Here is a 27,614-nt window from a genome sequence, read left to right as displayed (position 1 = left end):
GACTTTTATACATTAATGTATATGAATGACCACCGGCAGTAGACCATAGTAAAAGACTAGTTAGATATTTTTATGAATTTCAAAAGAATGATACATAAACATAGATTTCTCAGAAACTCCGGATATCAGCTTTAAGAAACAAGCAGAACCAACTAAGTCAAGTTTTTTAAACATTTGACAATTAAAGGTAGGGTAGGCGATTTTCAAAAGCTAGCATGATTTTGAATGTAGCCTCCCTGACGGCTCCGCCTTTACCCCCTCCCCCTCCCTTCTGTACTCCGTCTCACTCACATGCATGCACACAGCTGCTGCAGAAGAGGTGCTCAGCTCATCGCTTGTATTGTGTAGAAATTACATTGTCTCATGTCTCATTCAGCAGTAAGTAATCAATAAACTTTATCATTATATATGTTAAAAAAATGTGACCAAAAACTGTTTTAACTCAGTGGTGACGCGCTTTCAGTGTGAGCTCGTGTATGCGAGGGATCGAGAACAAGCAGGGAAACAGGGAGACGTGATTGGTTATAAAAAATGGTTCATTTTTTTCCATTGGTTGAATTTTTTACAGAGTTACAGCTGCTACAGTTGATGGACTTTCTTCGTTCCTTTTTCAGAGCACATAAGATCTTAATTTCTGTCAGAACATAAAGACAATTTCAACCAAAAACTTAAAAAGTGTATCTGGATAAAATCACCTACCCTAGCTTTAAGAACCGAGATATACATTTTTGAAATCTCGCCAATGATGAGTGAATTATTAGATTTTTTAAATTGATCCAGAATCAGAATATTTATCTAGATGGAATCTTCCATTGTGAAGGTCTATCTTTGGTTAAGATTTTGTCACAATCTGTGAAGAACTTTTGATGTAGTCCTGCTAACAAACAAACAAACATCAGTAAAAATATTTCTTCCTTGGCAAAGATAACAAAAGTACCATTTTGTGATGACCAGTACTTTTTATTGGGTACATTATATTGGGTAAAAATCTCTGACATTAGTGATGGTGTTACTAGTTTTAGTCATTGATCTTTGACATTTATGACCTGTCCATCTTTGTGATGTGGTTGATATTTTCCAACAGCTATCTGCTGCCACACCTCCTTCCCTCTAAACCAGCCATGGACATCCACAACTTCTGTCTTCAGTCAGAAAACACCCTTCAACGCCTTTTCAAAATGAGCTTCGTCCCAGCGGGATTCTGGGAGCGCTTCATTGCCAGGATGCTCGTCAGCCTCAAGGAAATGGATCTACAGGTACTCAAACCATATATTCTCATACTTTCTCACGTTGAGCTTTATTTTACATGTCTTACCAGAAACAAAACTGTGTGTTTAGTTGTTCGATCCCAAAATCAACAACCGCAGAATCGCCAACAGCAGGAACTCTGTGATGTACAGCTTTGCTGGAAGTCAGCAGCCGAGGAACCGCTGCAGCACCTTCAGAGTGCGACGCAACCAAACTATCTACTGGAAGGAGGGGCTGCTGGTCACCTTTGCTGGAGGTTACCTCAGGTCAGAATCAAGCCCTCAAACCAGTGGGTAGAACTTAATAAAACACAGCAACACATTATCAAAAAGCTTTACCGAGGAAGAAACATTTTCAGTTCACTTCTGATATTTTTGGCCTCGTTTTTAGGGCTGAAGTAATAACATCATCATGTATAAACATAAATCATGAATGCTGTAGTTTGTTCCCCAAAACCAAGGATTGCTAAGTTTGCTCTTTCAGTGGTTTTGCTGCTTTGTGCTTCACTCCATAAGTTGTGCTGAACCGCTCAGATGACATTCTTTAAACTGTTTATCATTCAGAAGTTGTTCTGCTCCCAGTGTGACCCCAAAAAACTGAACGATTGAAGTAGAAACTTTTCCACTTTGGTGCCATCCTTCCATTCCTCCACAGCAGTGGTTCTCAAACTTTTCAGCCTGCGACCCTTAAAATAAAGGTTCCAGAGACTGGGGGACCCCCACTGTAGCTGAAGGTGGTTGAACACAGACATGAACATTGAAGAACGGTCATGTGGAGACAGGACCATCTATAAAGGGGAGAGATTTTTGCCCTTTTGTTCTATGAATCTGTGATAACCACAGGTATTTAAGTATCTGAATAATATCCACTGTTATCCAGGAAGTTTAATCAGAAATAAAATGAGTTAAAAATGTCCAAAAGTGGTTGAAAAGGATGTGAAATGGGCTTTTTTGAAAAATGTAATTTGACATTTTTTGATAAACATACCACTTGTTTTTGATATTGGTACTTGAATTACAGTTAGTTACCATTTACTTGAATTAAATACATTTTGTAAATTTTAAATATTGATATTCCGGTATATATCATATTTTTTAATATTGGGATATATATCGTGAATCGTATCGTATCCCTAATTGCAGTAGAAGTTTGGACACAGTTACAATTTACGTCACACGGTCTAATAATACTATTGCAAAAGAAAGTCCCAAAAATAATTTATTCAAACTGACACTGTCACACTTTCTTTCTTCTTTTCTTATTTAATGGACATTATTATTCATTATTATATTATCATTAACCTGCAACATTTTCCTTTTTTTTCTACTGAAACTTGCAGCACTCATTTCTGTTTGTAGGAAGTTCCCACATTAGTTAATTATTAATACATGAGTTAAAATCAGGCTTTCTACACAAACAAACATAAATGTGTTGATAGTACGAGGGAAAAAAAGAGACTTTAACTGTGGCTCAGACAGAAAACTGCGGCTGATCCTCACACTGCAATAATCTGATCAAATCAACCTGTTACATTGTTTTTCAATGAATAATGCTTTTGAAATTAAAAGTGTGCTTTATCATTTTCATGTATTTCAATGACATTTACAAGTGTGAGGAAACTTTGTTCCATGAATTCCAGACAGGCTGGAGTAAAATGACATCATGGCAGTCTGCCTAATGAAATAAATAAATGATTCATTTACACATTTACGCACTTTAGTTTGATTTACGCGCAGTGGGCGTGTCAGGAGTGTGGATGGGAGAATACGCACAGGAGATACGCGTGTAATACGCGCATGTTCATGTGGATTTTTTGGTTTTTTTAAGCATTTTATATTTTGATATCACTTTGAGATGTCTATTGTTATAATGTACACTATATAAATTATAGAAATTTTCTTTATGTCCTGACAAAAATTAAGATGTTATGTGCTCTGAAAAAAAATATGTCATCTGTAGCAGCTGTAAACCTGTAAAAACTTTGACCAATGAAAAAAGGCGGTTCGTTTTTTTTTATTAACCAATCACGTCTCCCTGCTGTCGACCCCTCGCGTGCACAAGCCCACACTCAAAGCACGTCACCGGTGACAGAGTTAAAACTGAGTTTTTAGTAACATATATAATGATAAAGTTTAGTGTTTACTTACCTCTGAGACAACGTAGTTTCTACACAATACAAGCGATAAGCTGAGGTCTGCTTCTGGAGCACTGGCGCTCGTGCATGTGAGTGAGGGGTGTGGCTTTAGAGGGAGCACAGGTGGGGGGACCACTACAGGCGGAGCCCTCAGAGGATGCTACATTCAAAATCATGCTCGCTTTGGAAAATTACCTACCCTCCCATCTAATGTGTGTGTGTGTGTGTGTGTGTGTGTGTGTGTGTGTGTGTGTGTGTGTGTGTGTGTGTGTGTGTGTGTGTGTGTGTGTGTGTGTGTGTGTGTGTGTGTGTGTGTGTGTGTGTGTGTGTGTGTGTGTGTGTGTGTGTGTGTGTGTGTGTGCGCGTGCGTGTGTGTGCGCGCGCAGTGTGGAGTCCTCAGACGTCAACTGGAAGAGAAAAAAGAGCGGCGGCATTAAAATCGTCTGTCAGTCAGACACCAGGGATTTTTCTGCCATGGCTTTCATCACCGACCACTTCAACACTCTGATCGAGCAGTGGTTCCCAGGTTAGTGCATGAGCTGCTCTCTCACTCTGTGGACACAGCTCACCTTTTAGTTACATTTAACTCTTTATTTGGACATTCTGGAGTTCCTTAATTTAAATGAACTGAGTCAAACAAGACAACAATAGTGTAGGAGGATACGGGTAGTTAATTAATATTCTCATTCATATAATCCATTATTATGATTATTAATATTAGCTCAACGAATAACTGGGTGCCACCTCTTAAAAAGAGGAAGTAGTTTTTCTTTAGACTAAACAAAGTATTAAATCAGGGAAGTGGATTCGTACAGCACATCTACACCTAAAATACACAGCTTTAATAAATCAGAGGAATCAACGATTACAGTTTAACCTTTTATTTGCATAATTCAGTAAGAAACGAGAACAATGTGGTGATTAAACCATGATGAAATGCCTTTCTAAGCCAATGAAAGTGAGGATTACATGCAGTAAAGTGAATCACTATTCTAAACTAATCTAGACTAACTATTGTAAAATCAAAGAATATAATCATAAAGCGAGCTCATGAAACAAAGAGGGAAAGACAGACCGGGGAGACGGACAAACATAAATGTGGTGAATTGTGAGTGGAGTGTAAGTATGAGGATGTATTGAATGTAGTTTACAGTAGTGAGTCAGTTCTACTTGTCCATTGTTCACTGGTCCATACCTTGAGATGCGGTCTGGTTGGACCTGGAGACGTTCTGGGTTTTGCAGGAACAATGTCCACGTGGCAGTATAGCTGCGCTGGCGTGCCGCCGTTGAGTTCTGTTTCGTTAAACAGCGAGGTTTCTATTGGCCGATCCACAACCCCTTCTTGGTTGATCGCAGCCGGTTTCAGACTAAGAGGGACCACGGTTTTGTCCGCAATTCAGATGTTGGCAGGTCGGCTTTCAGGCACGCTCTTTTGCGTTTTACGCTTTTGCTGTGAGCAAGGTTCTTAAAAAGTCTAACTGATGCAAATGCAAATAAAAGAAAAATGAAATGAAAGACTGGAAACATGGGAACACGTGTGAGCTTGAACGCCCGCGTCCAAAACTAAAGTTTTTGGAGCTGAGTGTCTTTTTTTAAAAGAATTTGGAGACCCCTTTTGGAGGAGGTGTCTTGGTTGATCATTGTGAGATCATATCGTTGATTGGGCAATGTCTCTGCTTTCAGCTTTAAGTTAGACATTAACATTTTATTTTCATTCCCCCAACCCTTGGGGGCTGCTCGGCCGGGGGGGTTGCCTGGGCTCCCTGGCCCCCGCTCTTTCTGCTATTCTGGCTGCGTCCTCGAGTCCGGGGCAGCGCTTGGGTTTACAGTGGCAGTATCTTGCACATACATCTATCTACGATGCACTAGCATGTCTTGGACTGTGGGATAAAACTTGTAGTGGGCTTAACTTTAGACACGTTACCTGTTTCAGGTATTACCACTCACTCCTTCCCTCTGCCCACAGCCACCACCATTATAGTTAAGCCTCACAACTTCACATCTCACTCTCACTTTACAGTAATCAACTCCTCCCATACCCTTCCATTTCTCTACCTTGAATCGCTCCTCCCTGCTCTCTTCCCCCTCCACCTCCCCCCGACCCCCTCACCTAGGTGTAACACTGCCCTCTCTTTTTATATTCTCCCTTTAATAAAGTGTTTCTTACCCTTCCTTAGGGAGGGCTGGTGATGGTCACAATTATGCAATAAAACAATGCAATTTTTTTAATTGCAATAACAAAAAAAACAACAAAAAAATGCATTGCTGTCTAAAAAAGATTGCACTTCTTGTAGTGATGACCTTTGCCAGCATGTGCAGACAAAAAAAATAAATAAATAAATATTTTCATTATAAATTTTATTCGAATTTCTCATGCTCACTCATGTGGTTCTCTGTTATTCACTAATGACTTATTAGACACATTTGTTACAGACTTTACATCATTTAACACTTTTTAAAGCAGTTTATGCAATATGCTGGCACAGTATTATGTTAATACTGATATGAGTGTGTGAACTTTTTTTAAATCTATTTATATTGTATTCTTATTATTATTCTTATGTTTGTATTTTTATGGGGAGCTCTATCTCATTACATGTTATGTAATGATAATAAAAGGCTATTCTATTCTATATTTGTGGCGCTTGTGATTGGCTGATTTTTCATGGTGACTTACGTGGTTCCTTCCGCTGTGGGAGACGTTAAAGGGGACATATCATGCTAAATCCACTTTTTTAGCCCTTAAATGCATTTTGTTGTATATTTAGAGTGCTTAGAAGTACAGAAAAAATCAAATGAGTCTCTTCAGGTGCTCCGTTGATATCTTTATATTCTGTTTTGCTCATATTTTTCAATCTGTTTCGATTTTTCTATTCTCAATTACGTTTTTTGAACTATTACATCACAGTATTTGCAGCGGAACTGCCAAATTAGTACATCAACTCCAGGTCCAACACTTCGAGCAATCCACCATTTTTATTTCTCCCTTTTATTTTGTAGTCCAAGCTCAAGGATGCAGAAGTTACGAGAGGATAAGTCAAAATGTTTGGTTGTTGGATGTAGTAACCCACAGGCTTCATTACACCGTCTCCCAGCATCAGAACCTTTTCAAAGTGTCTGGTTGAGTTTTATTTTTCACAGAAATGTACCCACATCTGTGGGTAAGGTCATTTTTGTGTGCGTGAAGCACTTCAAGGATGACTGCTTCATCAACCTCCGCCAGTATAAAGAAGGATTTACAGAAAGACTTTGTCTGATTGAGGGTTCAATTCCTTCTGTCTTTGGAGACGACGAACAGAGCACTTCGGTAAACTGTAAATAACGCTAAAAAGTGTGATGATAAGACGTCCCTGTCATTGTTTTGTTAGCATTAGCAGTTGCACCGTCTTCATATGTTAGCGCTGTGTGCTCATTTTATATCCTTGATGATATGGCCTACGTGATTTAATTTAAGTCTAAAGTTTTCATTTTGCCGTTTTTGTCTTTGAAAAGACAGTATTAAAATGCATTTCGTGACGTTAGCTTGGCGCTAGCATTAGCTCGGTGCTTGTGTTAGCTCACTTGTTAGGGTTCTGCAGGTTCATCATCTTCATTTTCATCTCGCTCCGCTGGGTCAGACTCTGGCTCAAACATGTTGTTGACATTTTGTAAATAACCTCTGAATAAAAAGTTTATGCGCCGCTACATAGCCATATCTCTTCTATCAAACTACAAAAATGGCCGAGGAGGGTGGAGTTGAACTGAGTGTCACCTGAAGAGGGGGCGGGGAATGAAGTGTCTCATTTGCATTTAAAGAGACCACACCAAAACGAGTTGCTCTCAGAAGCACATCAGAAAAGGGGTAGAAAAGGGGTGGAGCTATAATAATGAGGAATTCGGACCCAAGCATTGCAGTTCTGCTTTATATAGACCACAACTGTATGATTTATATGTAAAAAGGAAGGATTTAAAACCATGATATGTCCCCTTTAAAATCTCAGTTATTAATCTAACAGAACGTGTAAATGTGTCCCATCCTGATGGTCTTTATGAAGATAAACTCTCTGTCACATTTTACAACGTATTTACACCAGTTCTTTGTTTTTTTCGCCGGAACGTCTTCATTCATTCATCCCTTTTCTGAGTTGTTTCCGGGTTTGTTGCCGCTGTCAGCACTAATCTCGCGAGAACTGTTGCTCAGGCCATTTCAGATGGCAGTTCTCACGAGGCTAGTGACGGCGTTCAGTTTAGTAAGGCATCTTTTATTTATTATTACATTAAAATACGGGATATTTACGGGAAAATACTAATACGGGAAGATGGCGGGAAAGAGGGGTGAAATACGGGAGTTTCCCGGCCAAAATTGGATACTTGACAGGTATGCATTAGCAATAAATAAAAATTATTTAGGACAATGTGCAATTCATAATAGTACCATAGGGCATGTGGAAAAACAGCACTTGGATAATTTAGACACACTGTATTTAATGTAATTGTACCATTGTTTAGCAACCGTTCGATGTTTAAGGTCAGTTGTGAATCTGTTGTGGCTAAAAAAAGAATAAATTAAGCTTTGATGATTCAATTTGGAAGTCACGGTCTTATTTTACAATAATCTAAAATATAATTAAGTGCTTTAATTTGTGTTTTCATTAATGTACAGTAAGTAATTGTTATATTTAAAGGAATCTGTAGTGTTTTTCCAGTAAACATCCTGTGCTTCCAGCTCTGACAGCCAGTGAGAGCGATGGCAGCCTGGTGATGGAGCAGTACGCTCCCTGCCCTCTGTGTGCTTCACTGGGACAACACGAGGCTGAAGAAGCAGCCGTTCATTTCTTCAACATGGAGGATTGTGTGTTAGCTGCAATGCAGGAGGAACACATCATCTGTCCTCTGCACCCTGAGGAACCAGTGCCCCTACAAGAACTGGTCCCAGAACTCTTCATGACCGACTTCCCAGCACGGTAACGTAGCCTACCTTTATTGTACAATAAGTAATAGCACAAACAGCGTCTTGTTTACATTTTTTATACCTCTTGACCTATGACCCCCGCTGGTCACGCATGGGCATTTTCAGAGTGTGAAAAGGCTTCGAGAAACATGTGATTGTAATAGCAGGTTTACACCCATAGAAGGCAGTCATTCTCACATTTGTTTAACAAAATAGATGAAATCAAAAATATTTTTACTAAAATGTTAAGAGAATCGTTTACGAACACAACATCATGCCAAATAGATTTGTTTTATGCAGAACAAAGAATGGTTTTGGGTTTTGGTTACTCATTAAGTTTGTGTCTTTGTGTTGCATATAATGTATATTGTAGCCAAATATCATCTTGAATCTTCAATACATGCACAGCAGGATTCAAATCTGCACAAAGAAACTAAACTAACAGCAAGGGCTAAAGAAAGCTAATCTAATCTGGTTTAATGCTGGTCCATCTGATCATGGAACCGACAACAATTTGCACAAAATCTTTGTTTTATAACGGAAATTAAAGGCGTTGTCCCTCTTAAAGGTATATAGTGTACACTTATTTGTATTTGACCAAAATCAGCTCATAAATGTTTACAGCAGACAGAATATCAACAGCCTTATTTTCCTAACATTACCTGCTAGATTAATTCTCCTGGTGTTCACAAACACCAGAAACCATCTTGTGCTGTTCCCACCTTTGCCTTTCGAAACCTAACCTATACGAACCAATCATGAGGCAGTGTTGTGGTTTAGGGCGGGATATCCGGGTGTAAGTAAGTAAGTAAGTAAAGTTTATATATATATATATATATATATATATAAGTTTATATAGCGCTTTTTTCAGACCAGGGTCACAAAGTGCTTCACAATTTACAGTTTAAAAAGGGCACAATGCATATAAAAGTCCACTACAATGATGCTACAATGTATAAAAGAGTCCATTCACAAACAGGAGTGTGTCAAGAAAGCCTCCATAAAAAAGTGAGTCTTTAGATGACTTTTAAAAACATCCACAGAGTCCAGCATCCGCAGAGTGTGTGGAAGAGCATTCCAGAGACGAGGAGCTACCGCCTTAAAAGAGTGATCACCTCGTGTTTTAAAGCGGGTGCGGGGGACCATCAGCAGGTTTTGAGAAGAAGACCTCAAGCTCCTGTTTGAAACATAGGGCTGGATCAGACCCTCAATGTATTCAGGCGCCTGGCCATGAAGGGCCCTGAAAGTCAGCACGGATCAAAGCAAAACTGGCATATGTGCAGTAGCGGGGAGAGGAACTAGCTGGGCTACTAATATTAGCATAGCTCTGAATCAAAATGGAAAGATGCAACTCACATACTCGTGTTGCAAAAACGGCAAAAGTCACTCAACGACATAATGACATTACTATCCCAAAAGAAAGTTTTCACCAGCGGAGCCTTGTTGTTGTTGTAGCAGTGTCTCAGCGGCGCATGCCGATGACGACATGATTGGCTAAAACAAATCATGGTGGACAGGCGCTTTGCCCAATCAGCTTCAAGCATTCTCTTCATGCCCCTCCCTGGTTCTGAAAGGATTCACCAGACACAGACCCAGATCGATGTGGAGAACTTGAGTTAAAGGGAGGGGCTACACATCAATCTGGCTCTTGCTAGGTTACCAATTTCCTATTTCGGCTCAACTTTTGACACCTCACAGCACCTTCAATATTGTTTATTGTCAATGAAATAGGACGAGTCACCTGGATTATACTGCAATTTAAAAGAATTTAGATAATCACTTTTTTGAAAATTTAAGAATCAATTACTGTACCTATCATCAATAATAATGAATCATCGATTGGTTTTCCACCGTCACTAGTTAATATACTGCAGTGCATTGTTAATGCTATTGGTTTAGTTCAGTGCTTTTCAACCTTGTGGTCGTGACCCCATGTGTGGTCACCTGGAAATGTAAAAGGGTTGCATGAAAGGTCTAGTAATTAAAAAAAAAAAAATCTCAAATATAAATTCAAGATTCAAGATTCAAGGTTCTTTAATGTCAAATATGCCCCATGTTAAACATACAGCACAGATGAAATAGCAATCCCCCCCAACCCCCAGTGCAAACCTGCAGTGCATAAAAAGAGCACTTAAAACACACAACAAACACACAAAAAAAAAAACAACTAGCAATACTATACAACAAATAACTTAACTAAAGACATAACAAATAACAAATAACGAACAACAATGAGGTAGAATGTGGATAAATTACTATGAGGTAGAATATAAATAAATTACAGTATTAATAATATAAACAGAGTGCAGATGAAGTTAAAAAGTGAGGTAGTGTGCAAATAGCATAACAATACAATGACGGCTGTGCAGAGTTTAGGGTGCGTGAATTAGTGGAGCACGCAGGGGGTGGAGGTGGAGGGGGGTGATGCCAGGTCCTGTAGGGGCAGACTGTGGCAGGATGAAGGGGGGGGGGTGGAGGGCAGAGGGGGCAGAGGGGTGAAGGAGGGTAGACAACTGAGGGCAGAGGGTGGAAGGAGGCGGAGGGGGGATGGAGGCAGGGGCAGGAAAGGGAAAGGGGATGAGTGGACGAATGGGAGGGAGAGCAGGGAGGGAGTTGAGTCTCCTGACAGCCTGGTGGAATAAACTGTTCTTGAGGCTGCTCGTTCGAGCACGGAGACTCTGCAGTCTCCTCCCAGATAGCAGCAGGCTGAAGAGGCTGTAGGACGGGTGGGTGGGGTCACCTGCAATCCTGGTGGCTTTGCGGGTGAGACGTGAATTGTAAATGTCCAGAAGGGGGGGAAGAGAGACACCAATGATCTTCTCAGCTGTTCTCACGATGCGCTGCAGAGACTTACGGCAGGACACGGTGCAAGCGCCGTACCACACGGTGATGCAGCTGGACATGATGCTCTCAATGGTGCCACTGTAGAATGTGTGTATAAATGTAGTTCAAATGAAACACAGATTAAAAAAAAAGAAGAAAAAGAAAACCATATGATAATAACTAAATAAAATACTAAATAAACTACTCTTCGTACATTAATTCTGGCTTCTCTGTATTTGTAACACAAACAACAAACATGAGCAAAAACTAATTACTTACTAACAATCCACAAAAGGCTGGAACCACTGGTTTAATTTCTCGTGTGTGTGTGTGTGTATGCGTGTGCGTGTGCGCGTGTGTGTGTGTGTTTGTGTGTGTGTGTGCGTGTGTGTCCTACTTTAGGCTGTTTTTGGAAAAGCCGTGCTTGGACTATTGTGAGGATGAAAACAACATCCTTGGCCAAGGCGGCAGTGGTACCATCATCTACAGAGCTCAGTACAACAAGCGGCCGGTCGCTGTTAAACGCTTTCACTTCAAGAAGTGTCAACAGCAGACCTTCAGCAGTGACACAGGTACAAAGGCTAGATTACGGATAAGAAACACTAGCTTAAATTACACTCTCCTGTTTTGTTTTTTTTTCACATTTTTTTTCTACAGACAGATTAGCTAAAGGCAAGTATGAACAGATAGACCTTCAGCTGCTTTTTATAAATGTCCACAGAGGTCAGGGCTCTCATTTGGTTTTTAACCTTGTACGAGGAACAACCAGCAGACCCTGGTCAGAGGACCTCAGGGACCTGCTGGTGTTATAAGGTCTCAGCAGCTCAGTGACATCAGCTGGAGCTTGACCATGCAGGGCTCTAAACACAATAAGAAGAACTTTGTACTGGATATGAAAAGTGACGAGGAGCCAGTGTAAAGATTTAAGAATACGTGTCACATGAGACCGTCTGGATGATCCAGTCAAAGACTGTTGCAGGATCTTGCAAAACGGGGCCCCAGCGGTAATGAATTCAATCAGTAGGCTTTACAATGACGGTGTCCCATTGAACTAAGTTGCAATCCTCTTGACTACTGATCAAATCCTTAATATATTTATATTTTAACTCTTAAAAATCAATAAACGGATGAATATTTTATCCATCCATCCATTTTCTACCGCTTTTATCCGGGGGGCCGAGTCGCGAAGGCAGCAGTCTCAGCAGAGATGCCCAGACCTCCCGATCCACGCACACCTCCTCCAGCCGTTCTGGGGGAACCCCAAGGCGACACCAGGCCAGCTCAGAGCATACTTTAATTTTTTATTTTATTTTTTGCATTTTCCTTTATGGAAGGGGCTCTTTAGAAATTTACTGAACATTGGGATTTTAAATAACTTTATCATATCAAACATAAATATTAGCATTCATGCAAAATAATACAATAAAAAAACACAAAATTCTAACTAGGGTTGCTAAATATTATTATTATTATTATTATTATTATTATTATTATTATTATTATTATTATTATTTATATTATTATGACCCTAGTTGAAAGAAAGTGTATTTATTTTTTTTTCAAATATTTTATTCGTACCTGTAGTGTAAACCATTAATGGATAAAGTGTTTTGATATTTTTATGTGAAGAAACTCAAAAACACAAATATTGTCAGAGATGTAAAGAGTACTGATGTATCGTACTCAGAAGTACCGTAACAAATGACTTTACTTTTTTTGAAACATACTGAAGTACAAGTAAAATGACTGATATAGAAATATACTCAAAGAAGTTCAAGTACTCATAAAAGCAACTCAATCACAGTAACGAGAGTACTTTCACCTCTGGCTACTGTTAATGTAAGTGTCTTTAAAATGTAAGTGGTGAATTTATTCATAAAGGTGTGTTAAAAAACAGAACAGAGTAACAAAGTCTTCTACGTGTGTTTCTGTGTTCTTCTGCTATAGACACCATGGTGAAACACATCCAGTCTGTCAACGCCTGCAGGAACTTCTCTGAGTTCCGTCTGGAGGCGAGCATGTTGCACTCTCTGCAGCACCCGTGCATCGTGTCCCTGGTGGGCATCAGCATCCACCCGCTGTGCTTGGCCCTGCAGCTGGCCCCCCTGGGCAGCCTCAACACCCTGCTGGAGGAGAAACACAAAAACCAAGGTACCCATGTTCATGTTCCACTGGAAGCCACGCCTCCTCCTTTGTGTTAGCCAATCGTCTGCTCTGTGTGAACAGGTACAAAGTACATGCCTCTGGGTCACATGATGACCTTCAAAGTAGCCTATCAGATCGCAGCTGGACTGGCGTACCTTCACAGGAAAAGCATCATCTTCTGTGACCTGAAATCAGACAACATCCTGGTGTGGTCGCTGAAGGTGTGTGAGGTGTCCTGACAGCCCCACCCCCACCCCCCACCCCATCTCAATCTGTTCTCTTTGATGTTTTTACTCCAGGAACACGATCCAGTCAACGTGAAACTGTCTGACTATGGCATCTCTCGACAATCCTTCCACGAGGGGGCGTTGGGTGTGGAAGGAACACCTGGTTACCAGGCTCCTGAGGTCAAACCTGGAATTGTGTATGATGAGAAAGTACGTTCTGCTTTTTTTAGCCTTCATCAGCAACACATTTGTTGTTTTTATCAATTTGGATTCAGCTGGTGACGGTTTGCAGAGAGCTTTCAGCTTGTTTGGCAACTCAGTGGGATGGATGGATGGATGGATGGATATATGGATGGATGGATGGATGGATGGATGGATAAATGGCAGCCAGGCATTGTGACAACACACTATACAAATAGAATATTGAATTGGTATCTTAGATTCTTTTTTTTAATTATTATTATTATTCTTTTTTTTCTCCTTTGTATTTTTCATTTTCTCTACATTTTTTTTCTTTTATCTCTCTTTTTCCTATTTTTTTCTTTTCCCCTTCCTTTTTTGTCTTATTCTCCTTTTTTCCCTTTTTGTTTCTTTTTCTTTCTTTTTCTTTTTCGTCTTTTAACTTTTTTCCCTCTCTTTTTTCCTTTTTTATTCTTTTTTTTTCTCCTTTGTATTTTTTTTCTCTTTTTTTTGTCTCTCTTTTTTTCTCTTTTTGCTTTTTTTTTCTTTTAACTATTTTTTCTTTCCCCATTTTTTCCTCCTCTTTTTTATTTCTCTTTTTTTCACACAACTGCAATAATAATCCTTAAAGCTGCTGGAGGTGATAATGTTTTATCACATAAAGCCACATTGTATGTGTGTATGTAGTGTAGGCCTCATAGATCAATGAATCTAAGGTCATTTGCCCAAATAAAAGTCAGAAAAGGTGAAAATTGCTGCTTGAAAGTTTGTTTTCTTATTGAAATTGTCAGAAAAGTTTCTCAAATTGCATTGTGGGAAGTGGAGTCCCTTAGACTGATCCATAGAAGTGTTTTTCCTTCATTCTTACTGTGATTTCTTGTGTTTCTTTGCCAGTCAACAGTGATGTTTTTGTTCTGGTTTGTTCCCAGTTTACTTTACTCTGTGAGACGTTACATTTTGGCTGCATTCAGATCTTTGTGTCTAAGCCTCAAAATAAACATCTGTCATTGTTTTGCTGTAACATTTATGAAAAGAAACACCAGAAATTTGTTGGGAAGAATGAAATAAAAACACTTCTATGCATATGTCAACAGGACTCCACATCCCACAATGCAATGCACCGAACTTTACTGACAATGTCAATAAACCGAGTATTTACTGAGGAGATCTGAGCAAATGATCTTTGATTTATTGTTATGAGTTTTTATTTGAGGATGAAGAGCTTTAAGCTGGAAAGTGTTGGAACATTAGGTGAGGTTTTATCATTGACTACTAAAGTCCAGCAGGGTCATGTGATCCTAACATGTGCAGGTTCAGAACCACAGCAGGAGCTGGAGATCACAGCGATGTTCTGCCCTCTGCTCTCCTGCTTTAGCTGTATTTATTTGAGCTGTCATCAGTGGATTTGCAGTCAGAGGACTGATTGTTCTGATGGTTACGTCCTCTGTAGCCTTGCTGTCTGATTACTACCACATGTCCATTTAAATAGAGACAGACCCAAAATGGCCCATAAAAGCCTTCCTGTAGCTCTGCAGTGCCTGCCTCCCTCTTTGGGACTTTACCAAGAACTCACCCTGTTGAAATAAAAGAGCTGGGTGATATGGAGCTAAATTCATATCTTAATATACAATAGAAATCTAGATCACTTTAATGCAAATAAAGTCTGCCAAAGAGGCAATTCAGGGTTAAATTTACACATTTATTTACAATTTGGTTGATCAATTATGGATACATTGATCTTGGATGTCAGGCTTCTATGTTGTAAAATAAAGACATTTTGGATTTTCAAATATGGCGATACCAGTCACAGTTACTGTCAAATAGGCATCATATTTAGAATCCCTGAGGTCCAGAACCTTAGAAATGTGGTTTTAATTTTCATTATGTGACTTTTGTTTGGCTAGTAGCAGAAAAACCTGTTTTTGGCTCTCAGCAGATTTCAATTCCGCAGGTCAAAAACTGCACATATGCCAAATGTCATGCTTCTTCCCCTAACAGACCAGACAGAAGAGACAGCACGTGTGAGTGAGTTCTGTAATGTGGCTTGTTTAGGTGAAGATCTGGGTTAGAACACAGAAATCCATCTAACTGTGCCTTTGATTCTGTTCTGAGAAGTAATGAAAGCAACGACTCCTAAAGCAAATATTTTAAAACAAAATAAGCTATAAAATTATACATATATATATATATCAATATAGGCAATAATATAATTTTCTACATCACCAAAATAGAAAACTTGATATACTGTATCTTGAATCTTGATATATCACTCAGCCCTATTAAATAAGTTTCATTTTCTTTACAACACACTGTGGATTATTAATGATTGGAATATTAATAATCCCAAACTGTTCTGTGTATGCGTCAGAAACTAGATCACTAATATGATGCGACACAGAATGAATGATTGGATGAAGGTTTAATGTGAACTGTCCTGGAATTAGAATCAGTGAATTACAGCACGTTTTATTTTATCCACTCATTTTTCTTTATTAATTCCATAGGCGGAGTTTGAGATTCTTACCAGGAAGCAAAAGAAAAACTAGAATTAAATATTTAGACCATTAGACCAAGATTCTCGCCAATAACAATGCATGTAACATATACAATAATGCAAAAAGGATTAGTAGCGTAATTGATGATGTTGACTATAAAAATGTGCATTGACGCATCATTTAATGTTGTAAATTCATGATAAAATCAGGCCGGCGGCCGCTTTCTGCTTCATTTTTGCCGCAGTACCATACATGAACTGCCGGGTGCAGTGTCGCATCACCATTTATGTTGTCAAGAAGATCTGCACAACAGAAGAAGAACCAACCTAAAGTCTCAAAAGTTTGGTACCATTTCACTGAAAAATGATGCTACACACCTGAGGAAGAACTAACATCTGTGACATGAAACGAACAATAATGTGTTAGAATCAAAGCAGCAGAAAAGTATTTTACAAAATAATAATCTTAATAACATTTCAACATCAAATCAATCTTTATCTATAAAAAGCACTTTTCATGCAAAACAGGTTAAAATAAAGACAAGGGCTCATGACTGGGTACAGAGGATCTAGATAAGAAGCCGTCTGCACCAGGAGCAGGACACAGACCGTGGCCACAGGGCGCTGAGACAGAGCCCCCAGCACAGCAAAATAGCAAAAACCATTTACCATCAATGAGGGCCACGAGACAGACAGCAGCACTGCAGCCATCACAGCCCCCAGTGCAGAGGGTTCCATCTGAGGAAACACTGGGATAGTTATAATAACACATAAAAGATAACAGTCCTAAAACTATAGAAACATAAAAGATAAAAATCTTAAAATGAATGAATAATTAGTTAAACGCTGAGTTGAAAAGGTGGGTCTTGAGCCAGTTCTTAAAAATATGAACGTTCTCCGCAGCCCTGAGGTTCTCCGGCAGACTGTTCCACAGACGGGGGCCGTTAAACTGGAACAACTCCTCACCGTGCGTGTGTGTGTGTGTCCTGACTTTGGGGATTGTTAAAAGGCCAGTGCCGGAGAACCAATAAGAGAACCTTAAAATTGATCCTGAAACACAAAACATAGTCTTGAAAGGAAGATGATGGTCACATTACTCGAGCGGCAAAAAATAACTTCTATTTTCAAAAGAACAGATGAATTCATATATATTTTGTACAATCACTGTGTTTTATGGCTCTGTGTTTTATGCCACCTTCAGTGGCAGACTGAGACACCCTCAGTGCAAGAAGGAGCGTTACCGCAAGGCCTTCATCCCCATTGCTGTCAGACTGTACAAAAAGACCCTAAAGTAACATGTGCAATAACCCCCCTTTGCAAAACTATGTGCAATAATCTCTGTATCAGCGCCACTTTATTCCCTGTACCAGCGTCACTTACTGACAACCTGCACTAGAACTGTAAACTTTGCACCGAGATATTCTCGGTTTTATAGTCTGTTCTAACTTTTATTCTATTTGTATTTATTCTTATTTCCTAATTGTTATAACTCCATCCCCTTATGATGTTTGCTTTTACTTATTGTACATAAGATACCTCTTTCTACTATTTAACTGTCTGCACATTTCTTGTCTATTCTGCACACCCTGAGTGATCTTACTGAATGCCAAATGTAACGAGTAAATTTCTCCATTGTGAGATCAATAAAGGATTATCTTATCTTAAAATATTTAATGTACATTATATTAAGAATTGTGTTTTTTTGAATGAATTTGGCAAAACTTTAATGAAAACTGCGCTGCCCTGATACCACACCCCCCCCACCCCACCCCCAAACTCTGCATATGAATACTTACTTTTTTTCCTGCTCATAGTTAGGATAGACATGATCAAAGTTACACAATTATTTACATGTTGACGTTGAAACAGGCTCCTGATGTTGCAGCAGAAAATATGAGCGTGTGTGTGTGTGTATGTGTGTGTGTGTGCGTGCGCGTGCTGTAGGCATCCCAGCAGGGAGTCTGTGTTTATTAGGACTGACTGTTTCACTGCTTCTCCTTCTGTCAAGGACACGTTTACAGAGCAGAGAGAATGTGCTGAGCTCATCACACACTCTCCTCTTCTCAGGTGTTAACGTCCCTTTCTGATGAGGTGCAAACGTTACAATTAACAGCAACGGGAATGAGACGTGTCAGGGAAAGAATCAGACAAAGGGAAACGATTAACGCACAGCTCCATACGCGTCACTGTGTCTAAGTAAATGTTAGCTGAGTTGGCAAAGCTCATGCTCAGACCTCATAGTTGTAACATTCACATATTTTCACTTCTCAGCTCCAAGCTTTAGACTTTCTTTAACTATTAATCCAATCACGTCAATCATTTCAATTCAATGCTCAGCAGTGTGTGGATGAGAGCCAATTCAGATTATAATATAAAAAATAACCATCATTTTTTTTTTTTTAATTAAACAAAGATAAGAGCATAAAAATCAATCTTAAAAACCATGACAAGGTTGAACAGTAACATTTTAGTTTTCTTTTAAATATATTTGACAGACAAAAACTGTCAGATGTCTGATTTCAAAGCGCACCATGCAAAAATCTAAAATCTTGACAATTTTTTTCAACTCAATTCTCAACAAAAATGAATCCTTGCATGTATGTAAAGTCACTGATCAGTTCAGAATTATCTTAAATATTTAAAAATCAGATGTTTATTTGTCAGATGAATGAGGCCTAAAGTAAATGTTCAAAGGAATTTGTGACTAGAAATATGATGGACTGATGTCCTAGTTTTTGCAAACGTCTGACACATAAAAAAATGGAAAAGATTTCCATTCAGTAAGCTAACGCTAAAGCTAACGCTAGCGTGTGGTCTCGAGACAAGTTAATCCAGTGCAATTTTTAAATCCTCATATCCTGTGTGTAGCCTATGTATTATATTCTTAGATTAATGTCAACAATCTCTATTATTATGGAATAAACACGAGCAGATTCCAATAAACTGTAAAGGATAAGCACAAAGAGAAGAAGAATAAACCAGTGATTTTTAGAGCTGGACAATTTGGACCAAAACTCATATCTCAATATATTTTTCTCAAAATGACGATTTATGATTAAAATATTGGTATTTTTAACCTTAATAAAGTCTAACCAGAAATACAATTGTTTTAAATTTGCTGATGCAAAATGCCACATAGGCACATTTATTAACAAACAGCTGCACAATATTTACCACTTTTGTCCGTTTCTCCTCTAATGCAGGGGTTCTCAATCTTGGGGTTGCGAGACACTGGGAGGGGGCCACCTTTAAGAAACTAAAATTATATCTTGAACAATTTGAGCTCATTTTTGCTTATTTTTACTCTTTTTCTGCAACTACACCAAACTTGCCATGTGTTCAACCACCTTTATAGTTGGGGGTATTCAATCACTGGAACCTTTATTTTGGGGGTCGCGGGGTGAAAAGGTTGAGAACCACTGCTCTATGGCACAGCACGTGTGAGTGAGTTGTGGAGTAGTATCCAGCTGCAGCCCCGGAGCGGAAGCCCCTGACGGGACAACAAGCCCCTGGCTGGGCGGAAATGACGTACAATACCAGTAACCATATTCACTGTTCTGGCAACTTTGCTATACTTACCTAAATTTTTACTAACCCTAACTGCTACCGCCTCCACTTCCTGGCTAAATTCGAGGTTTGTCGCATCGTCAGAGGCACTTCCGCCCAGCCAGAGGCTTGTTGTCCCATCAGGGGCTTCCGCTCCGGGGCTGCAGCTGGACACTATTGGAGTTGTGACTTGTTTAGGGGAAGGTCTGGGTTAGAATGTATTTCAATACAAAATAAGCTATAAAATAAAATACATTGATACAGGCAATATTGTAATTTTCTATATCGCCAAAATATAAATCTTGATATATCTTGAATCTCAATATATTTCCCAGGCTTAGTGATTTGTTTTTGCCTTCAGTGTGATTACTAACAAAGCAACATGGTTTATTTTAAGCTAGCACATTAGCGATCCTAAACAGAGCTGGTTGAGGAATTGTCGGTTTCAGACGTTGGAAAGTGTGAGAGAAGGAATTATAGACTTGTCAAACTGAGGTCAGGGTGCCAGTCGAGGTGACGCCGTCGCATATCTCTGACCTTAATGATATCTGGAGTCACCAACAAGTGATGTCACCACAGAGGCAGTTAGTGCTTTTGGCTACGTGCTAATGTTTGCTTCAGAAGCTATTCCTGGAATTCCCCCAGAGCTTTATTATTCCCACACTTACTATCTGTGAGTCAGCTCAGAGACACAAACCGAACAGTTGTTTTTCTTCACACTATAAACAGCTCGAGCTTTTTCGAAGTTTAACTTTGTCCACCAAACACATCCATTTAAATGTGGAAGCATTGCTTAACAATTAATAAAGTAATAAACCACAACAAGTAAAACGTTTGCTGCGAGGACAGATTCCAATAATGCAGAGATGTAATTTATCTAGTAAAAAAGTACCGGTAAGTAAACTTTATTGATATAGAGCTTTACACAGAAAAATACAACAAAAGACGTGTAATTTATCTATTAAATAAGTAAGTAAACTTTATTTAAATAGTGTTTTTAGAAGACAAATAGTCACAATTCTCCACGAAGATAAAAGACACTTTTGCCCATAGGAGTGAATGTGAGTGTGAATGGTGGTCTATGTGTGGCCTTGCGATGGACTGGTGCTTTGTCCAGGGTGTACCCCCCCTGCCTAACACCCAATGAGAGCTGGAGATAGTCACTAGAAGACCCCTGTGACCTGAAAACAGGAACAAGTGGGTCAGAAATGGATAGATGGAAATTTGAGCTTAGAGATGTTGCCGTTTTTACTTATCACATTATATTTCTTTTTTCCTCACCACCACCTCTTCATCATCATCAGGTGGACATGTTCTCCTATGGGATGGTGGTGTATGAGCTCCTGACTGGACTGAGGCCAGCACTGGGACATCATCAGCTTCAGATCGCTAGAAAGCTCTCCAGAGGCGTTCGGCCGTCGTTGGGCGATCCAGAGGAGATCCAGTTCTGCTGCCTCCAGAACCTTCTGACTCAGTGCTGGGACACCAAGCCAGAGAAGGTACGCCTCTGCCGTCCTGCTGTTTTCTCTCATCTATATTAGCTCTTTTCTTTTTAAATCCTCGTGTTCTGATGGACTCAGATCTGACATTCAGCTTCTACCACCTAAAGAACATCTCCAGAGTCAAAGGTTTCATGACTCAGAAAGATCACAACCAGGTGGTAACTGGCAAAGCTTTTTGCGTAGTGATGACAGCAGTGATATTTATGAGGAGGAAAGACGACCGAGGGACGGCATTTTCAGACCTCGAGTCACAATTTTAAGAACGTGTTGAAACATTTCCTGTTTCGTCTCCACACCCACACACACACACAGACACACACACACACACACACACACACACACACACACACACACACACACACACACACACACACACACACACACACACACACACAAGATAGAGAAACACCACATCACAATGCTTTTGAAAAGGTAAGTGGGGTTCATCATTCCTTTTCCTGGAGAGTGTCTGTCCTGCATGTTGTGCCAGTTTCCTGTTTCCAACATGAGTCTAATGAATCTACTGAAGACCTCATTAAAGCTTTTCATCACATTCAGGAGTTTTAAATCAGTGAGACAAATGCCACAAGCAGGACAATGTCTGAGTGTGAACAGTCCCCCCTATCTCCTTTCCTATCCACTTTTCCTTAACCCCATGACATCATCCACAAAAGGTGTTCCCAAAGGAGTTAGGTAAAGGCCATCACGTTGTTTTGACAATCAGACGCACTTCCACTAGGTAACGTAATAATCCAACGGCAGCGAGGGTTAGTGACGTCTGCCGTGGTGAAAAAATTACACATTTACAAAAACGGACTACTAAAACACTTTCCACTGATATAATCTAAAATCAAAAGGTTTGAATGTAAATCAAAGGAAAAGAGGCTAACAGAACTAAACTAAAAGAACGTCACATTGAAAATGGTTAATCACACTCACATTCCACTCAATCAACATTAATCCAAAATTTGTATGATTTTATGAAATTATTGCATTTTGCAAGATATAGGCCTATCATTGTAGGTGTACACATGTACAACAGCACAAATTATTCCTAGGTGAATGGAATATGTTGAATAAAACATAATGTGGCTAAAAATGTCTGAATGAATGATTCCTTTTAGATTATTTAAAGTTACTCAAGTCATATTATTGCATTGTTAATTTAGATGATCTTTTCAGTCATTGTGAGTTTCCGTGAACACACTGATGAGCGGGTCCCTTTAAATGTTGTCGTTGCATGGAGTTGTGGGTCAGCATTATGTTGTCTCCTTTGGTAATTTCTTGGATGCATCAGTGTTTCCTAGGCTAAAGGAGGTTTGAGGCTCTTTTCCTTAGCTTTTAGAGAATTGGAATGCTACTTAGGCCGCCACTTAAACACTTCCTGGAGTTAAGGAAAAGTGGATAGGAAAGGAGATAGGAGGGAATATTCAGACACAGCTCATGTGTATCTCCAGGTACATGAATGAAGGCTGGGATCATCCTGAGACCTTTCTCCCACTCATCCCAAACATCATACACAAGGCCATTCAATGTGCTTTACATCAGTGTTTCTCAAATGGGGCTAAGCAATAGCAGTACTGGGCTATTTGTGGATGAGTGGAAAATTGTCATTGAATACTGTGGGAATTCTGAAATGTGTACTTTTGGTTAAAAATTATAATCATCAACATGAACTGAAAATACAGTGGTCATTCTCATTTCTGGCCAAGAAACGACTTCCACAATGACATAACCAGTTACATAGAGTTTTAAAATAGAGTGTAACATACAAAGACTGAATATCACTATCACCCAAGTTGTAGAGAGAAGAAAAGTTTAATGTGTTAAATAACCTTAAAATGTATGAAAATGTTACATAACTCAGTAGTAGATTTATCAAATTAGGGGCTATCCTCATTAAATTATCAGATTAGTCTAGGGGCGAATTTACTAATATCTGAACTAAAGGGTGGTAAACCAGTTGGTTCCCTAAATCCTTTGGTGACGCACTTTCCTCACCTGCTGCGAGGAATTGCAGCAATGATTAGTGCACGTGCAGAAGTAGTGTAGACCGCCCTATTTAAATGAGCATTTAGTACGTGTTATGTTGAACATGGAGCGTGAAGGAAAGCTGAGTGTGCGGAAGCAAATACATGAGTTGGAAGCAGCAGAATTTGAGGTGTTGGTAGAGGAAGCTAATAAAAAAAATGAATGAATTACAGCAGATTAGATAGATCGATAGATAGATAGATAGATAGATAGATAGATCGATCGATAGATAGATAGATAGATAGATAGATAGATAGATAGATAGATAGATAGTTAGATAGATAGATAGATAGATAGATAGATAGATAGATAGATAGATAGATAGATAGATAGATAGATAGATAGATAGATAGATAGAGAGATTCTTCATTCATCTCGCAGTGGGGAAATGTGTGTGGATGTGAGTGATGGGGGTATATGCCATAATTATGATTAATTGTAATTGAACTTTAGTAATTGAGAATGTAATTGTAATTGACTTTCAGAGGATAAAGAATAATTGTAATTGTAAAAAATATTCGTCACTGTAATCGTAATTAAATTGTAATTGAACATGGGTAATTAAAAACGTAATTGTAACTGAAAAACTTAATTGTAACTGAAAAAAGAAATTGACCCCAACCCTGCATAAAACTGTAACATGGTTCCTAAGTGTTGCGTTAAATTGTAATTGATCAATTTTTGTAGAATTTTCATGGAAATTACAAAGTCAATTATCTAAACTCAATTACAACTGAATTACGATTCCGACAGCAACATATTTTAAAAATTATAATTATGCCATAATTGTAATTTGTGTGTGTGTGTGTGTTTGTTCAGAGGCCTCTGGCCCTGCAGTGTGTGCGTCAGATGCAGGAGCCCAGCTTCCCCTGCCTCAGGTACGTGTTGACCTGTGACAGCCAATCACAGCTCTTCCTGTCCCAGCTGCAGGGACACAGTGCTGTGTTCTGGAGTGGACTCAATGAGGAGAGGTCAGTGTCTGCACAAACATGGCCTCATCTGCTCTTGTGAGACTGTGATCCCATGTTTTTCATGTATTCAGGGTCTTGTATCATTTGGTTTTACTTGTAGTTCTGATCCGGGGGGGGGGGGGGGGATCCCCCCTAGTAACTTTTAAAAGTTAAAATACAAACAACAAACTGCTGAGAATTTTCCTTGACGGGCGAACCTTTCTTTAACCTCCTAATATTTTTGTCTTTTGTATTTTATGTTGGTTGGTGTTTTTTTTTTTATCATAAAGTAGGCAACGTGCTCTCTCTGAGTGCGAGTGGGCGTGTCGGTACCGATGTTGTGAGTGGTGCAAGCGGGAAGCCCCTCCTATTCAGAGGAGGGGAGAAACATTAGCGACGTATTACACTCTGAAATTGTGCAAATTAGAGTTGGCTTTTTTATTTGATAAAATCACTGTTATTGGCCCCTATAACTACAAAATATACTATAGGGAGAAGGTATGGAGTGGGACTTCCTGGTTAGGTCACCAGTCCATCACAGGGCTGACAGACAGATAGACAGACAGATAATCACAGCAATATGCTCCTTCACTTGGTTCATTTAAGGACTTCTGTTTTTATGTTTTTGGTCTGTGAGACTAAACTGGAGTATTTGGGTAAAAGTGTTCAGAAATACCTGGGCATCGCCATCATTTTCCCTACGACTACGACCCTCCTACAGTTAAACATACTCGTTATATTTTCCAATGTGTAGTTCAGGTTCATTCATACATTACAGCAATGGTAGTGCTGCCCTTTGTTCTGTGCTGCATGACTATTTAAACCTTTATTACTTAAAGCTTCTCCAGTAGTCAGACCCTAGGGATTGTTTTTAGTTGACTGTGCGTGCGTCGTGTGTTCTACAGGAACTACAGCGTGGTGAACGTGCAGAAAGGCCTGGTGGAGGTGAAGAAGATCTCTTGTCCAGGAAGTATCATCAACTGCCAGCTCAAGATGTCCAAGACTCTGTGGATGGCCACTGAGGTAACACAACAGCCAATCAGAACCCTCCTTACATAAAGCACCAACATGCCTGAACATCTGCTCCTCTAACAGTTTTCACTTCAGTTCAACACAAAAATGTAATTAAACTCCTCCAAAGGTGTGGAAGCCATAATAACTTTAACATTTAACATCAACTTGTGTTTTTTTTCTTTGTTGTTTTTTGTGTTATGATGTGAGGCTTTATGGAAAATATTTAGATTCATTTAAAGCTGCTACGGGCGATACATTTTTAATCAGATGAAGACTGTCATAGATCAATAAATTAAAGATAATTTGCTCAAAAAAAAGATGTAAAATAGGATTGAAATTACTGCTCAAAAGTCTGTTTTGATCTCCACCGTTTTTGATTAATAAAGCTGTTCTAATTAGTGGTGGGACTCGATTAAAAAGAATAATCTAATTAATTAGAGACTTTGTAAGTAAATAATCCAGACGTTCATACTCCAAACTGATTGAGACGCATTTAATATGCAGGGGTGGAAAGTAATGAATTACATTTTCACTCGTTTCTGTAAGTGAGTAGCTTTTTTGTGTACTTCTACTTTTTTGAGTACTTTTTAAAATCTGTAATTTTACTTTTACTTAAGTAAATTTTATTTCAAGTAACAGTACTTCATTACATTGGAAATAGATTCCGTTGCAGAGTAAAATAAATCCTGCACACTCGTCCCGCGCCTTTTTCCGTTACATAAATTACAATATTTAATGTCAAGTACAACCATGTTTTTCATCAGTCCACGGGTGTTTACTGGTGAGTGCAGGACGGTGGCACCTCATCCTCCCTCCCACCGCAGCCTAATCCACCCTCCCGCAGCACTGGTTCCTCACGGGAGGGTCCTGGTCCTGCCTTTAGGTCTCGCTGGTCTCTGTAGATCCTCTCTCTCCAGAGTCTCCCGTGCACCTCGTCCTCCAGCAGTGCCTGATCAGCCACTGTGCATCATTACGCATTGTGTGCGCATTCCTTTTTATAACAGCTACAGGTGTTGCAGCCAATTGATCGGCAGTTTTTCGCAATGATCATATGATTTTAATTTCATCTATTATTATTAATATATTTCATGTTTATTTGTAGGCGTGTGCACATCACTCTGGGGCGTCAGTATCATTTTTTTCCTCCTTTGTTTTTGGCAAATACATCCTTATTTGATGTGTGTTGTGAAATGTGCAATGTTCTATTATTTCACACAAATGTATCTATTTCACAGAGCTGTCATTAATTTCATCTTTTCCTGTTGGGGCGGAGTTTCCCGTTTCTAATGATTTTGTGCGTACAGCAGGGTCAGAGCTGCCTTGGAGGTGCGCACATTATTGCGCCAGGTTTTTTTTTAATAATTCCCAAACGTTGCTAATGAGTGGCGTACGCTTTCTTTTTTACATATGCAGCGTTTATAAATGAAGCCCCTGAAGAATGGTTTTGTTAGTTGTAAATGTCTGCACTGACACTATTATCTCTCATAACTTCATTAAGCATTTTTTTAAATGTTTTCTTTGACGTTTATGCACAATTTATGCATAATCAATGTAATCTGTTAAGTAGACAGTTTGTTTTAAATGCATAGATGCATACAAAGTTTTTGACATTCCACCTAGAATGTTTTATAGACTTTATATAACATACTGTACACGTTTCTTGCTTTCAGAGATATTTTATTGAATGTATTAAGCACTTACCTCATCAAATTGATGTCCTTGACATTTATTTTATTTTATTAATCCAGATTAGCAACACCATGTCTTGTTCTCATGTATGTTATTTTGAAATGGTGTTCTTTAATAATAGTTAAAAAAAGAACCTAGTTTGACCTTTATACACGTTTTTGTACTTTTTCATCGCATGAGAGAGATACCCCCCAAAGAAACGTAACTAAGTAACTTTTACTCGAGTAGATTTTTACACCAGTAACTTTAATTTCATCAAAGTAACAGTACTTCTACTGAAGTAGATTTTTGACTTGCAGTGTAAATATAGCTTTATTCATTTTGGCTCTGAATCCAGTCATCTTGTCTAGTGTGGATTGGAGACACTGTCAGTGCTAGCTGTCCTTGCTAGCCACAACATGTTTAGCATTGAGGTGCTAGCTGAGGCTAGAGGTGCTCCGGTGATCTGCAATCTCTGTCTTGCACAATTTGCACAAATATCGGCTTTTGTTTTCAACTAAAATGAACTCCCAGGAAGCACAGCAACGACTTCTCCTCAGGTTCTACCGTAGTCTGTGCATCAGTGTTATGGGTATACTGGGAATTTGTGAAATAAAAAAGGTTCTATGCTGTTGGGAGCACAAAAAAAGTGATTTTTTTTTTTTTCTTTAGTGCGTTATTTTTTTTGTAATTAAATATTGTGTTAAAGTCCCAGCCTGAGT

At 39.1% G+C, this 27,614-nt stretch overlaps 1 protein-coding gene across 3 annotated transcripts in view; it reads left to right on the top strand.

Moving 5' to 3' along the window:
• The window catches only part of lrrk1 (leucine-rich repeat kinase 1), an 87,864-nt gene that overhangs the window by 47,336 nt on the left and 12,914 nt on the right, over positions 1-27,614 (top strand). For all 3 annotated transcript variants that reach the window (XM_028477265.1, XM_028477264.1, XM_028477266.1), the window contains 11 exons: positions 1,085-1,256; positions 1,339-1,514; positions 3,769-3,908; positions 8,088-8,325; positions 11,538-11,707; positions 13,083-13,286; positions 13,362-13,501; positions 13,580-13,717; positions 21,032-21,226; positions 24,080-24,231; positions 25,116-25,233. In XM_028477265.1, coding sequence (XP_028333066.1) covers positions 1,085-1,256; positions 1,339-1,514; positions 3,769-3,908; positions 8,088-8,325; positions 11,538-11,707; positions 13,083-13,286; positions 13,362-13,501; positions 13,580-13,717; positions 21,032-21,226; positions 24,080-24,231; positions 25,116-25,233 — 1,843 coding nt within the window. The remainder of the gene's footprint in view (positions 1-1,084; positions 1,257-1,338; positions 1,515-3,768; positions 3,909-8,087; positions 8,326-11,537; positions 11,708-13,082; positions 13,287-13,361; positions 13,502-13,579; positions 13,718-21,031; positions 21,227-24,079; positions 24,232-25,115; positions 25,234-27,614) is intronic.

Source organism: Gouania willdenowi, chromosome 3 (genome assembly GCF_900634775.1).
Source record: "Gouania willdenowi chromosome 3, fGouWil2.1, whole genome shotgun sequence".
In the NCBI taxonomy this organism is placed as follows: domain Eukaryota; kingdom Metazoa; phylum Chordata; class Actinopteri; order Blenniiformes; family Gobiesocidae; genus Gouania; species Gouania willdenowi.
Note: the sequence above shows the minus strand (reverse complement) of the source record. Positions and strands in the feature narration are given on the sequence as shown.